At 30.8% G+C, this 16,340-nt stretch overlaps 1 protein-coding gene across 2 annotated transcripts in view; it reads right to left on the bottom strand.

The window, feature by feature from the left end:
• LOC139480991 (protein XRP2-like) overlaps positions 1-16,340 on the bottom strand; it is a 63,542-nt gene that overhangs the window by 28,069 nt on the left and 19,133 nt on the right. For both annotated transcript variants that reach the window (XM_071263994.1, XM_071263995.1), the window contains exons 3-4: positions 15,739-15,830; positions 14,959-15,131 (exon numbers count right to left, since the gene is read on the bottom strand). In XM_071263994.1, coding sequence (XP_071120095.1) covers positions 14,959-15,131; positions 15,739-15,830 — 265 coding nt within the window. The remainder of the gene's footprint in view (positions 1-14,958; positions 15,132-15,738; positions 15,831-16,340) is intronic.

Genomic DNA, 16,340 nt, shown 5'->3' with positions numbered 1-16,340 from the left:
GCATTAATTTAACACTAAAACTATGTTCTATTTTTGTCACTAAATGTCTGTAAAACCGCTTTTCCGCTTGAATTGTACATTTTTGTCACTTTAATTCAGCATGTCACGTGACTTTTGAGGGATATCACGTGACCAACGTAAGAAATTATTTTCCTTAAATCAAGTTTCCCTGAAACCTTGGTCAATTATCTATCAGATGAGTCTAACTTGTCCTTTGAGTGAGCTTTTTATCGAAATGTGCAATTGATTGAAAACAGATATCCTTTATTCGGGAAGAAAAGGTAAAAAATCCTTGAATGTTAAAGGGTTAAGTACGATTCTTAACCCTTTAGCGTTCCTACCGGTCAATTTGACCGATAAGCAAAATTTGTGGCGGAGTAGTTTGCATGAAGTTTTGTATCGTTGACAATTTTTAACGTACATATGTGGTTGTGGGCTCAAATTGAAGATCAGTATACCACCAACTTGATTTTTGGTGTCTGAAACCAACAAAATGCAATGCATCATGTCAATTTGCCCTATATTGACAAGATTGTTTTGGGGGAAAACTGTTTTATTTCTATTTTTAAATAGAATATTTTCACAAAATGTCACAAGACAAATTGTTGCTGTTTTTTGTTTTAAAATGACAATTTTGATAACTGTGCCGTGATCATTTACAAGAATACTATCAAAACTGTAAGTAAAACTCATACACATACAAAAAATCTGATTCATAGAGTATCAACACTGAAACAAACTCAAATTACAAGGAATTTTCATGTTTTGTTTTGTCAGTTTTTATAGCAAAAGAGATGAGAACATCCAAAATGTGTTAAAAATTGTTAGCCAAGTCGAAATAGCAATAACAAATCTTTGTTTCTTTAGTGTCTGGTTATGAGGGTGTTGGATATCGTATCGCCAAGGTATAGAAATAGTGACATATAGACGAAAAAACGAACATTTCTGAATAACTTTCTTACAAATTTGCTTCAAAAAATAATAATTTTCAAAAAATAGCTTCTTAAGAAAACGAAGTTTGATTATATATGTTCTCCCAACATTAATTTCTAGTCTTACAGAGAAGGTGACTTATATGCTTAAATTTCATAAGTTTTCCAATGGTTTCTGTGGCTCAGTGGAAAGATGCACAGTCTATCACCCGGATGATCGCGGGTTCAAACCTCACTGCCGGAGGATGAAAAAATTAATTCCTATATTATTGCGAACCCTATCTTAGTTTTCCATAGATTCACCTGCAAGTTACCTGTCCATTTAAACTTTTGTAAGTCCTATTGTCCCATCGAACAAATACAACAGGTATTGTTCTCTGTGTAGTTTATTCACTGGGACCTTTAAATTTTTTCTAGGAGAAATATATCACTCATTGATTAATTTACCTGACCAAAAAATTATCTTCTTTTTTATTGAAATACTTCTAATAACTCACATAAACTGTATGCAATATTGTATTTATTCAATATTATCATTAATATATTTTCAATCTGTTCAATATAAAATCTGGTTTAAAATCTAAAAAGTTTATTTCAGACACATTTTTTAGTATTTTCCAATGAATTTACATGTTTTTGTTGTTGTTCATTTATAGACTTATGTTTATGAAGACCTTAATTTAAAAATAATAATATTCAATTTTTTATTTATCAAACACATAAAAATATTGAATATTTGATCAGAAATCAACTTTTAATTTTTAAATCAGTATTACAAATGTAATATTGAACACACAAAAAACGAGTTACTCCAGGTATCGAATAAATACAACACCACATGCAGTTTTGTGAGTCCTTACTTAGTATTGGTATAAGTATTTTTTCTTCATTGACAGTTCAATTTTTTACTCAGGTAGATTAATCAATGAGTGATATATTTCTCCTAGAAGAAATTTAAAGGTCTGAGTGAATAAACTACATAGAGAACAATACCTGTTGTATTTGTTAGATGGGACAATAGAACTGCCAAAAGTTTAAATGGACAGGTAACTTGCAGGTGAATCTATGGAAAACTATGATAGGGTTCGCAATAAATTAAGGTCTTCATAAACATAAGTCTATAAATGAACAACAACAAAAACATGTAAATTCATTGGAAAATACTAAAAAATGTGTCTGAAATAAACTTTTTAGTATTAAACCAGATTTTATATTGAACAGATTGAAAATATATTAATGATAATATTGAATAAATACAATATTGCATACAGTTTATGTGAGTTATTAGAAGTATTTCAATAAAAAAGAAGATAATTTTTTGGTCAGGTAAATTAATCAATGAGTGATATATTTCTCCTAGAAGAAATTTAAAGGTCCCAGTGAATAAACTACACAGAGAACAATACCTGTTGTATTTGTTAGATGGGACAATAGGACTTACAAATGTTTAAATGGACAGGTAACTTGCAGGTGAATCTATGGAAAACTACGATAGGGTTCGCAATAAATGTAACTTAACTTAACTTTAATTTCAATTAAGACAACTGAAATACATGATTTACATCAAAAAGAAAAATCCCCCCCCCCCTTTTTCTCCCCTCTCTCTGTTTTTGTTACATTCTTAGCCTGGGCACTCAAAAATACCAGATTTTCATTCAATATTTACTCAAAATTCTATCCTAAAGGCTTATTCTGTAAGCAGTTATGAATAGAACATCTTTAACATAAACTTGGGCCATTTATTTGACTATGACAAAAATTCTCAAAAAAATCCACTATTTTTCGATGTTTCGAGTCTTGATATTTCTACCAATCAGACAAGTTTTGCATCTTTCTGTATAAAGTTTTCACCGATAACGTTTCCGAAAGTCTTCTTGCATTAATTTAACACTAAAACTATGTTCTATTTTTGTCACTAAATGTCTGTAAAACCGCTTTTCCGCTTGAATTGTACATTTTTGTCACTTTAATTCAGCATGTCACGTGACTTTTGAGGGATATCACGTGACCAACGTAAGAAATTATTTTCCTTAAATCAAGTTTCCCTGAAACCTTGGTCAATTATCTATCAGATGAGTCTAACTTGTCCTTTGAGTGAGCTTTTTATCGAAATGTGCAATTGATTGAAAACAGATATCCTTTATTCGGGAAGAAAAGGTAAAAAATCCTTGAATGTTAAAGGGTTAAGTACGATTCTTAACCCTTTAGCGTTCCTACCGGTCAATTTGACCGATAACCAAAATTTGTGGCGGAGTAGTTTGCATGAAGTTTTGTATCGTTGACAATTTTTAACGTACATATGTGGTTGTGGGCTCAAATTGAAGATCAGTATACCACCAACTTGATTTTTGGTGTCTGAAACCAACAAAATGCAATGCATCATGTCAATTTGCCCTATATTGACAAGATTGTTTTGGGGGAAAACTGTTTTATTTCTATTTTTAAATAGAATATTTTCACAAAATGTCACAAGACAAATTGTTGCTGTTTTTTGTTTTAAAATGACAATTTTGATAACTGTGCCGTGATCATTTACAAGAATACTATCAAAACTGTAAGTAAAACTCATACACATACAAAAAATCTGATTCATAGAGTATCAACACTGAAACAAACTCAAATTACAAGGAATTTTCATGTTTTGTTTTGTCAGTTTTTATAGCAAAAGAGATGAGAACATCCAAAATGTGTTAAAAATTGTTAGCCAAGTCGAAATAGCAATAACAAATCTTTGTTTCTTTAGTGTCTGGTTATGAGGGTGTTGGATATCGTATCGCCAAGGTATAGAAATAGTGACATATAGACGAAAAAACGAACATTTCTGAATAACTTTCTTACAAATTTGCTTCAAAAAATAATAATTTTCAAAAAATAGCTTCTTAAGAAAACGAAGTTTGATTATATATGTTCTCCCAACATTAATTTCTAGTCTTACAGAGAAGGTGACTTATATGCTTAAATTTCATAAGTTTTCCAATGGTTTCTGTGGCTCAGTGGAAAGATGCACAGTCTATCACCCGGATGATCGCGGGTTCAAACCTCACTGCCGGAGGATGAAAAAATTAATTCCTATATTAAATGTAACTTAACTTAACTTTAATTTCAATTAAGACAACTGAAATACATGATTTACATCAAAAAGAAAAATCCCCCCCCCCCTTTTTCTCCCCTCTCTCTGTTTTTGTTACATTCTTAGCCTGGGCACTCAAAAATACCAGATTTTCATTCAATATTTACTCAAAATTCTATCCTAAAGGCTTATTCTGTAAGCAGTTATGAATAGAACATCTTTAACATAAACTTGGGCCATTTATTTGACTATGACAAAAATTCTCAAAAAAATCCACTATTTTTCGATGTTTCGAGTCTTGATATTTCTACCAATCAGACAAGTTTTGCATCTTTCTGTATAAAGTTTTCACCGATAATGTTTCCGAAAGTCTTCTTGCATTAATTTAACACTAAAACTATGTTCTATTTTTGTCACTAAATGTCTGTAAAACCGCTTTTCCGCTTGAATTGTACATTTTTGTCACTTTAATTCAGCATGTCACGTGACTTTTGAGGGATATCACGTGACCAACGTAAGAAATTATTTTCCTTAAATCAAGTTTCCCTGAAACCTTGGTCAATTATCTATCAGATGAGTCTAACTTGTCCTTTGAGTGAGCTTTTTATCGAAATGTGCAATTGATTGAAAACAGATATCCTTTATTTGGGAAGAAAAGGTAAAAAATCCTTGAATGTTAAAGGGTTAAGTACGATTCTTAACCCTTTAGCGTTCCTACCGGTCAATTTGACCGATAAGCAAAATTTGTGGCGGAGTAGTTTGCATGAAGTTTTGTATCGTTGACAATTTTTAACGTACATATGTGGTTGTGGGCTCAAATTGAAGATCAGTATACCACCAACTTGATTTTTGGTGTCTGAAACCAACAAAATGCAATGCATCATGTCAATTTGCCCTATATTGACAAGATTGTTTTGGGGGAAAACTGTTTTATTTCTATTTTTAAATAGAATATTTTCACAAAATGTCACAAGACAAATTGTTGCTGTTTTTTGTTTTAAAATGACAATTTTGATAACTGTGCCGTGATCATTTACAAGAATACTATCAAAACTGTAAGTAAAACTCATACACATACAAAAAATCTGATTCATAGAGTATCAACACTGAAACAAACTCAAATTACAAGGAATTTTCATGTTTTGTTTTGTCAGTTTTTATAGCAAAAGAGATGAGAACATCCAAAATGTGTTAAAAATTGTTAGCCAAGTCGAAATAGCAATAACAAATCTTTGTTTCTTTAGTGTCTGGTTATGAGGGTGTTGGATATCGTATCGCCAAGGTATAGAAATAGTGACATATAGACGAAAAAACGAACATTTCTGAATAACTTTCTTACAAATTTGCTTCAAAAAATAATAATTTTCAAAAAATAGCTTCTTAAGAAAACGAAGTTTGATTATATATGTTCTCCCAACATTAATTTCTAGTCTTACAGAGAAGGTGACTTATATGCTTAAATTTCATAAGTTTTCCAATGGTTTCTGTGGCTCAGTGGAAAGATGCACAGTCTATCACCCGGATGATCGCGGGTTCAAACCTCACTGCCGGAGGATGAAAAAATTAATTCCTATATTAAATGTAACTTAACTTAACTTTAATTTCAATTAAGACAACTGAAATACATGATTTACATCAAAAAGAAAAATCCCCCCCCCCTTTTTCTCCCCTCTCTCTGTTTTTGTTACATTCTTAGCCTGGGCACTCAAAAATACCAGATTTTCATTCAATATTTACTCAAAATTCTATCCTAAAGGCTTATTCTGTAAGCAGTTATGAATAGAACATCTTTAACATAAACTTGGGCCATTTATTTGACTATGACAAAAATTCTCAAAAAAATCCACTATTTTTCGATGTTTCGAGTCTTGATATTTCTACCAATCAGACAAGTTTTGCATCTTTCTGTATAAAGTTTTCACCGATAACGTTTCCGAAAGTCTTCTTGCATTAATTTAACACTAAAACTATGTTCTATTTTTGTCACTAAATGTCTGTAAAACCGCTTTTCCGCTTGAATTGTACATTTTTGTCACTTTAATTCAGCATGTCACGTGACTTTTGAGGGATATCACGTGACCAACGTAAGAAATTATTTTCCTTAAATCAAGTTTCCCTGAAACCTTGGTCAATTATCTATCAGATGAGTCTAACTTGTCCTTTGAGTGAGCTTTTTATCGAAATGTGCAATTGATTGAAAACAGATATCCTTTATTCGGGAAGAAAAGGTAAAAAATCCTTGAATGTTAAAGGGTTAAGTACGATTCTTAACCCTTTAGCGTTCCTACCGGTCAATTTGACCGATAAGCAAAATTTGTGGCGGAGTAGTTTGCATGAAGTTTTGTATCGTTGACAATTTTTAACGTACATATGTGGTTGTGGGCTCAAATTGAAGATCAGTATACCACCAACTTGATTTTTGGTGTCTGAAACCAACAAAATGCAATGCATCATGTCAATTTGCCCTATATTGACAAGATTGTTTTGGGGGAAAACTGTTTTATTTCTATTTTTAAATAGAATATTTTCACAAAATGTCACAAGACAAATTGTTGCTGTTTTTTGTTTTAAAATGACAATTTTGATAACTGTGCCGTGATCATTTACAAGAATACTATCAAAACTGTAAGTAAAACTCATACACATACAAAAAATCTGATTCATAGAGTATCAACACTGAAACAAACTCAAATTACAAGGAATTTTCATGTTTTGTTTTGTCAGTTTTTATAGCAAAAGAGATGAGAACATCCAAAATGTGTTAAAAATTGTTAGCCAAGTCGAAATAGCAATAACAAATCTTTGTTTCTTTAGTGTCTGGTTATGAGGGTGTTGGATATCGTATCGCCAAGGTATAGAAATAGTGACATATAGACGAAAAAACGAACATTTCTGAATAACTTTCTTACAAATTTGCTTCAAAAAATAATAATTTTCAAAAAATAGCTTCTTAAGAAAACGAAGTTTGATTATATATGTTCTCCCAACATTAATTTCTAGTCTTACAGAGAAGGTGACTTATATGCTTAAATTTCATAAGTTTTCCAATGGTTTCTGTGGCTCAGTGGAAAGATGCACAGTCTATCACCCGGATGATCGCGGGTTCAAACCTCACTGCCGGAGGATGAAAAAATTAATTCCTATATTATTGCGAACCCTATCTTAGTTTTCCATAGATTCACCTGCAAGTTACCTGTCCATTTAAACTTTTGTAAGTCCTATTGTCCCATCGAACAAATACAACAGGTATTGTTCTCTGTGTAGTTTATTCACTGGGACCTTTAAATTTTTTCTAGGAGAAATATATCACTCATTGATTAATTTACCTGACCAAAAAATTATCTTCTTTTTTATTGAAATACTTCTAATAACTCACATAAACTGTATGCAATATTGTATTTATTCAATATTATCATTAATATATTTTCAATCTGTTCAATATAAAATCTGGTTTAAAATCTAAAAAGTTTATTTCAGACACATTTTTTAGTATTTTCCAATGAATTTACATGTTTTTGTTGTTGTTCATTTATAGACTTATGTTTATGAAGACCTTAATTTAAAAATAATAATATTCAATTTTTTATTTATCAAACACATAAAAATATTGAATATTTGATCAGAAATCAACTTTTAATTTTTAAATCAGTATTACAAATGTAATATTGAACACACAAAAAACGAGTTACTCCAGGTATCGAATAAATACAACACCACATGCAGTTTTGTGAGTCCTTACTTAGTATTGGTATAAGTATTTTTTCTTCATTGACAGTTCAATTTTTTACTCAGGTAGATTAATCAATGAGTGATATATTTCTCCTAGAAGAAATTTAAAGGTCTGAGTGAATAAACTACATAGAGAACAATACCTGTTGTATTTGTTAGATGGGACAATAGAACTGCCAAAAGTTTAAATGGACAGGTAACTTGCAGGTGAATCTATGGAAAACTATGATAGGGTTCGCAATAAATTAAGGTCTTCATAAACATAAGTCTATAAATGAACAACAACAAAAACATGTAAATTCATTGGAAAATACTAAAAAATGTGTCTGAAATAAACTTTTTAGTATTAAACCAGATTTTATATTGAACAGATTGAAAATATATTAATGATAATATTGAATAAATACAATATTGCATACAGTTTATGTGAGTTATTAGAAGTATTTCAATAAAAAAGAAGATAATTTTTTGGTCAGGTAAATTAATCAATGAGTGATATATTTCTCCTAGAAGAAATTTAAAGGTCCCAGTGAATAAACTACACAGAGAACAATACCTGTTGTATTTGTTAGATGGGACAATAGGACTTACAAATGTTTAAATGGACAGGTAACTTGCAGGTGAATCTATGGAAAACTACGATAGGGTTCGCAATAAATGTAACTTAACTTAACTTTAATTTCAATTAAGACAACTGAAATACATGATTTACATCAAAAAGAAAAATCCCCCCCCCCTTTTTCTCCCCTCTCTCTGTTTTTGTTACATTCTTAGCCTGGGCACTCAAAAATACCAGATTTTCATTCAATATTTACTCAAAATTCTATCCTAAAGGCTTATTCTGTAAGCAGTTATGAATAGAACATCTTTAACATAAACTTGGGCCATTTATTTGACTATGACAAAAATTCTCAAAAAAATCCACTATTTTTCGATGTTTCGAGTCTTGATATTTCTACCAATCAGACAAGTTTTGCATCTTTCTGTATAAAGTTTTCACCGATAACGTTTCCGAAAGTCTTCTTGCATTAATTTAACACTAAAACTATGTTCTATTTTTGTCACTAAATGTCTGTAAAACCGCTTTTCCGCTTGAATTGTACATTTTTGTCACTTTAATTCAGCATGTCACGTGACTTTTGAGGGATATCACGTGACCAACGTAAGAAATTATTTTCCTTAAATCAAGTTTCCCTGAAACCTTGGTCAATTATCTATCAGATGAGTCTAACTTGTCCTTTGAGTGAGCTTTTTATCGAAATGTGCAATTGATTGAAAACAGATATCCTTTATTCGGGAAGAAAAGGTAAAAAATCCTTGAATGTTAAAGGGTTAAGTACGATTCTTAACCCTTTAGCGTTCCTACCGGTCAATTTGACCGATAACCAAAATTTGTGGCGGAGTAGTTTGCATGAAGTTTTGTATCGTTGACAATTTTTAACGTACATATGTGGTTGTGGGCTCAAATTGAAGATCAGTATACCACCAACTTGATTTTTGGTGTCTGAAACCAACAAAATGCAATGCATCATGTCAATTTGCCCTATATTGACAAGATTGTTTTGGGGGAAAACTGTTTTATTTCTATTTTTAAATAGAATATTTTCACAAAATGTCACAAGACAAATTGTTGCTGTTTTTTGTTTTAAAATGACAATTTTGATAACTGTGCCGTGATCATTTACAAGAATACTATCAAAACTGTAAGTAAAACTCATACACATACAAAAAATCTGATTCATAGAGTATCAACACTGAAACAAACTCAAATTACAAGGAATTTTCATGTTTTGTTTTGTCAGTTTTTATAGCAAAAGAGATGAGAACATCCAAAATGTGTTAAAAATTGTTAGCCAAGTCGAAATAGCAATAACAAATCTTTGTTTCTTTAGTGTCTGGTTATGAGGGTGTTGGATATCGTATCGCCAAGGTATAGAAATAGTGACATATAGACGAAAAAACGAACATTTCTGAATAACTTTCTTACAAATTTGCTTCAAAAAATAATAATTTTCAAAAAATAGCTTCTTAAGAAAACGAAGTTTGATTATATATGTTCTCCCAACATTAATTTCTAGTCTTACAGAGAAGGTGACTTATATGCTTAAATTTCATAAGTTTTCCAATGGTTTCTGTGGCTCAGTGGAAAGATGCACAGTCTATCACCCGGATGATCGCGGGTTCAAACCTCACTGCCGGAGGATGAAAAAATTAATTCCTATATTATTGCGAACCCTATCTTAGTTTTCCATAGATTCACCTGCAAGTTACCTGTCCATTTAAACTTTTGTAAGTCCTATTGTCCCATCGAACAAATACAACAGGTATTGTTCTCTGTGTAGTTTATTCACTGGGACCTTTAAATTTTTTCTAGGAGAAATATATCACTCATTGATTAATTTACCTGACCAAAAAATTATCTTCTTTTTTATTGAAATACTTCTAATAACTCACATAAACTGTATGCAATATTGTATTTATTCAATATTATCATTAATATATTTTCAATCTGTTCAATATAAAATCTGGTTTAAAATCTAAAAAGTTTATTTCAGACACATTTTTTAGTATTTTCCAATGAATTTACATGTTTTTGTTGTTGTTCATTTATAGACTTATGTTTATGAAGACCTTAATTTAAAAATAATAATATTCAATTTTTTATTTATCAAACACATAAAAATATTGAATATTTGATCAGAAATCAACTTTTAATTTTTAAATCAGTATTACAAATGTAATATTGAACACACAAAAAACGAGTTACTCCAGGTATCGAATAAATACAACACCACATGCAGTTTTGTGAGTCCTTACTTAGTATTGGTATAAGTATTTTTTCTTCATTGACAGTTCAATTTTTTACTCAGGTAGATTAATCAATGAGTGATATATTTCTCCTAGAAGAAATTTAAAGGTCTGAGTGAATAAACTACATAGAGAACAATACCTGTTGTATTTGTTAGATGGGACAATAGAACTGCCAAAAGTTTAAATGGACAGGTAACTTGCAGGTGAATCTATGGAAAACTATGATAGGGTTCGCAATAAATTAAGGTCTTCATAAACATAAGTCTATAAATGAACAACAACAAAAACATGTAAATTCATTGGAAAATACTAAAAAATGTGTCTGAAATAAACTTTTTAGTATTAAACCAGATTTTATATTGAACAGATTGAAAATATATTAATGATAATATTGAATAAATACAATATTGCATACAGTTTATGTGAGTTATTAGAAGTATTTCAATAAAAAAGAAGATAATTTTTTGGTCAGGTAAATTAATCAATGAGTGATATATTTCTCCTAGAAGAAATTTAAAGGTCCCAGTGAATAAACTACACAGAGAACAATACCTGTTGTATTTGTTAGATGGGACAATAGGACTTACAAATGTTTAAATGGACAGGTAACTTGCAGGTGAATCTATGGAAAACTACGATAGGGTTCGCAATAAATGTAACTTAACTTAACTTTAATTTCAATTAAGACAACTGAAATACATGATTTACATCAAAAAGAAAAATCCCCCCCCCCCTTTTTCTCCCCTCTCTCTGTTTTTGTTACATTCTTAGCCTGGGCACTCAAAAATACCAGATTTTCATTCAATATTTACTCAAAATTCTATCCTAAAGGCTTATTCTGTAAGCAGTTATGAATAGAACATCTTTAACATAAACTTGGGCCATTTATTTGACTATGACAAAAATTCTCAAAAAAATCCACTATTTTTCGATGTTTCGAGTCTTGATATTTCTACCAATCAGACAAGTTTTGCATCTTTCTGTATAAAGTTTTCACCGATAACGTTTCCGAAAGTCTTCTTGCATTAATTTAACACTAAAACTATGTTCTATTTTTGTCACTAAATGTCTGTAAAACCGCTTTTCCGCTTGAATTGTACATTTTTGTCACTTTAATTCAGCATGTCACGTGACTTTTGAGGGATATCACGTGACCAACGTAAGAAATTATTTTCCTTAAATCAAGTTTCCCTGAAACCTTGGTCAATTATCTATCAGATGAGTCTAACTTGTCCTTTGAGTGAGCTTTTTATCGAAATGTGCAATTGATTGAAAACAGATATCCTTTATTCGGGAAGAAAAGGTAAAAAATCCTTGAATGTTAAAGGGTTAAGTACGATTCTTAACCCTTTAGCGTTCCTACCGGTCAATTTGACCGATAACCAAAATTTGTGGCGGAGTAGTTTGCATGAAGTTTTGTATCGTTGACAATTTTTAACGTACATATGTGGTTGTGGGCTCAAATTGAAGATCAGTATACCACCAACTTGATTTTTGGTGTCTGAAACCAACAAAATGCAATGCATCATGTCAATTTGCCCTATATTGACAAGATTGTTTTGGGGGAAAACTGTTTTATTTCTATTTTTAAATAGAATATTTTCACAAAATGTCACAAGACAAATTGTTGCTGTTTTTTGTTTTAAAATGACAATTTTGATAACTGTGCCGTGATCATTTACAAGAATACTATCAAAACTGTAAGTAAAACTCATACACATACAAAAAATCTGATTCATAGAGTATCAACACTGAAACAAACTCAAATTACAAGGAATTTTCATGTTTTGTTTTGTCAGTTTTTATAGCAAAAGAGATGAGAACATCCAAAATGTGTTAAAAATTGTTAGCCAAGTCGAAATAGCAATAACAAATCTTTGTTTCTTTAGTGTCTGGTTATGAGGGTGTTGGATATCGTATCGCCAAGGTATAGAAATAGTGACATATAGACGAAAAAACGAACATTTCTGAATAACTTTCTTACAAATTTGCTTCAAAAAATAATAATTTTCAAAAAATAGCTTCTTAAGAAAACGAAGTTTGATTATATATGTTCTCCCAACATTAATTTCTAGTCTTACAGAGAAGGTGACTTATATGCTTAAATTTCATAAGTTTTCCAATGGTTTCTGTGGCTCAGTGGAAAGATGCACAGTCTATCACCCGGATGATCGCGGGTTCAAACCTCACTGCCGGAGGATGAAAAAATTAATTCCTATATTAAATGTAACTTAACTTAACTTTAATTTCAATTAAGACAACTGAAATACATGATTTACATCAAAAAGAAAAATCCCCCCCCCCTTTTTCTCCCCTCTCTCTGTTTTTGTTACATTCTTAGCCTGGGCACTCAAAAATACCAGATTTTCATTCAATATTTACTCAAAATTCTATCCTAAAGGCTTATTCTGTAAGCAGTTATGAATAGAACATCTTTAACATAAACTTGGGCCATTTATTTGACTATGACAAAAATTCTCAAAAAAATCCACTATTTTTCGATGTTTCGAGTCTTGATATTTCTACCAATCAGACAAGTTTTGCATCTTTCTGTATAAAGTTTTCACCGATAACGTTTCCGAAAGTCTTCTTGCATTAATTTAACACTAAAACTATGTTCTATTTTTGTCACTAAATGTCTGTAAAACCGCTTTTCCGCTTGAATTGTACATTTTTGTCACTTTAATTCAGCATGTCACGTGACTTTTGAGGGATATCACGTGACCAACGTAAGAAATTATTTTCCTTAAATCAAGTTTTCCTGAAACCTTGGTCAATTATCTATCAGATGAGTCTAACTTGTCCTTTGAGTGAGCTTTTTATCGAAATGTGCAATTGATTGAAAACAGATATCCTTTATTCGGGAAGAAAAGGTAAAAAATCCTTGAATGTTAAAGGGTTAAACGGTCCTAAATTATTTTTTTGCAGGTCATATGAAAAGAAAATTGACAAGTAAAAGGTGTGAGTGTTTTGTATATTATTGAAGAAATAAAGAACCTTAGTGAGCACGCTCACATACCCCACGTCCCCACATTGTCATTGGAGAAATTAAATAAGTATAAGAAAAAAAAATTGTATAAGAAAAAATATTGAATAAGAATTTCCTGTCAATATACATAGTATGTCCTTATTATCTACAAAATTTCATGAAATTCTTTTGTGTGTTTTCAGGAGTTGAGATGACAAACTGTTGCAGGAGTACATTGAAGCAAATAAGTTCAAAGGGGCATAACTCCTAGAAAAAAAATTGAATCGCAATTTCCTGTAGATATGCACATCTACATAGTATGTCCTTATTATCTGAAAAGGTTTCGTGAAATTCTGTTGTGTGGTTTGAGAGGAGTTGCGATGACAAACTGTTGCAGTAATACATTAAAGAAAATAAGTTCAAAGGGGTGTAACTCCTAGAAAAAAAATTGAATCGCAATTTCCCGTCGATATGCACAACTACATAGTATGTCCTTATTATCTGAAAAGGTTTCGTGAAATTCTGTTGTGTGGTTTGAGAGGAGTTGCGATGACAAACTGTTGCAGTAGTACATTAAAGTAAATAAGTTCAAAGGGGCGTAACTCCTAGAAAAAAAATTGAATCGCAATTTCCCGTCGATATGCACAACTACATAGTATGTCCTTGTTATCTGAAAAGGTTTCGTGAAATTCTGTTGTGTGGTTTGAGAGGAGTTGCGATGACAAACTGTTGCAGTAGTACATTAAAGTAAATAAGTTCAAAGGGGCGTAACTCCTAGAAAAATAATTGAATCGCAATTTCCCGTCGATATGCACAACTACATACTATGTCCTTATTATCTGAAAAGGTTTCGTGAAATTCTGTTGTGTGGTTTCAGAGGAGTTGCGATGACAAGAAACAGGACTGACGGACTGACGGACGGACGGGTCAAAAACATTATACCCTCCGCAACTTCGTTGCGTGGGGTATAATTACATATGTCTATTGCCATGGATGAAATGTACATTGTTGTTACCTTTTTAAATCATCATTGACCTAACGAATAATCAATGGAAATGCAGTAATCATGGTAATATTGTCTTGTAATGCTGGATATGCCAATCAAATTAATGTAGATTTTCATATCACAATCTGTGCAGTGTGATACGAGAAATATCTATTCATGCAAAAAATAGGTTACAGGCCACATGCTTGCAACCATAAGAGAAATTAAAATTCACCCTTTACATGCACACTGATAAAAATGTTCTTATAAAACATGTATCCATGAAAGTCATATGTGAGCAAACGTTAATTTTAATTATCATTATTTGGAATTTAGTGTTCAAATTCAGATATTTGTTCATCACTTTTTCAATAATTGATTTGTAAGGCTTAAATGAACTTTTCTATTAAATTATGGAACATTAATGACAATAAATATCATTACATATAACACAATGATATACCTGCTAGTTCTGGGTAGAAATATTGGTAGCATCCAAACCTCATTCCTGAAGAGGCTTCTATTATAGGCTGTGTATTACAACACAGAAATATGTCTATCTTGTTACAATCTCGTGTTCTAAACTGCTGACATGACAGAATAAACTTGCAGTTTTTACAGTCTCTTATGAATACACTAAAATATATAAAAAAATGTTTGTAAATCTTGAGAAAATCAGCAAAATGAAGTCAGGATAAATAATAAGAAACTTAATAAATAGTAAACAAATTTGTAAAAATGTTTTACATGAAATACATTCAGAAAAAAAATATCCATATCAAAATTACCTCTTTGTGTGACATGTTTGATATTATTATATAGCTTTAACTTTCTTTTGATTTCTTGTTTGTACACCCATTTTCAATACCAGGTGTAGCTTTCAAAATTTTGCTTTTAATACTATAATCATGATGAAACTTCAACCCATTTTATGTGAAATTCAATAAAAATTGAGAGTGAAAAAAAGTATTTTCAAAACATTATGTCAAGATTCTGCCATAGTTTGACAAAGTAATTGACTTGTAACAAACTTTAACCCCATTTCTCTATGTCATACTTTGGCAACACAAATGTGGCAGGCTCCACAAAAATCTTTCACTGTAAACTTAATGTAAATGTTTGCAACCCAGTAGGAACTTCCTTGTTCCTTTTAAAGGTTCTTTAAAATATCTGGAACAATCTGATAGCCTTTTATATAGGAAAGCTTTTTCCAGTTTTCATTCTCAATACAATTTGTACTTACCTAGATTTAATTGGTCCCAAGAAGAAATTACAATTCACACAATCATCTATATTTATGGCTGCTGAGTGGTCAAATACATAAATATTACAATTCTGAAAGTAAAATAATAGCAATTAATTTCTGATATCAAAAGAATAGCAATTAATTATGCATCAAAAATATAATTATGATGTAACAATAGTAAAAAACTCAAAGCAAAACATGTCAATCCCCTTATATCTAAACATACCAAATAGTTATATGAAATGGTATCTTCATATTTGCACCATTAATAGAAATTACATCTTAACAACTGATTTAAAACAATACAGACCTTTATTCTTACCTAATGATGATAATATTGAAGATATCTGTGCTTGCTTTAGTTATGATCTAATTTATTGTTTTTGTTTTTCAAATGATTTAGTCTTGATGACAGACCTCCAGTAGTGTCCGTTAAAGTCCTCTAATTTTTTTCAAAAACTTTCCAGCTTGAAATAAAGTGCAAACACTTTTTCTATTTTTTTTTAAATGCATGCTTTAACTGTTGTTTTTGTATTGTTTGTTTGCTGTCTCAGAAGGGATATACACAATACCAAATAACCCATTTTACACAGTCACTA

This window comes from Mytilus edulis, chromosome 7, assembly GCF_963676685.1.
Source record: "Mytilus edulis chromosome 7, xbMytEdul2.2, whole genome shotgun sequence".
NCBI lineage: Eukaryota > Metazoa > Mollusca > Bivalvia > Mytilida > Mytilidae > Mytilus > Mytilus edulis.
The sequence above is the reverse complement of the archived record's forward strand: the minus strand, read 5'-3'. Positions and strand labels throughout refer to the sequence as shown.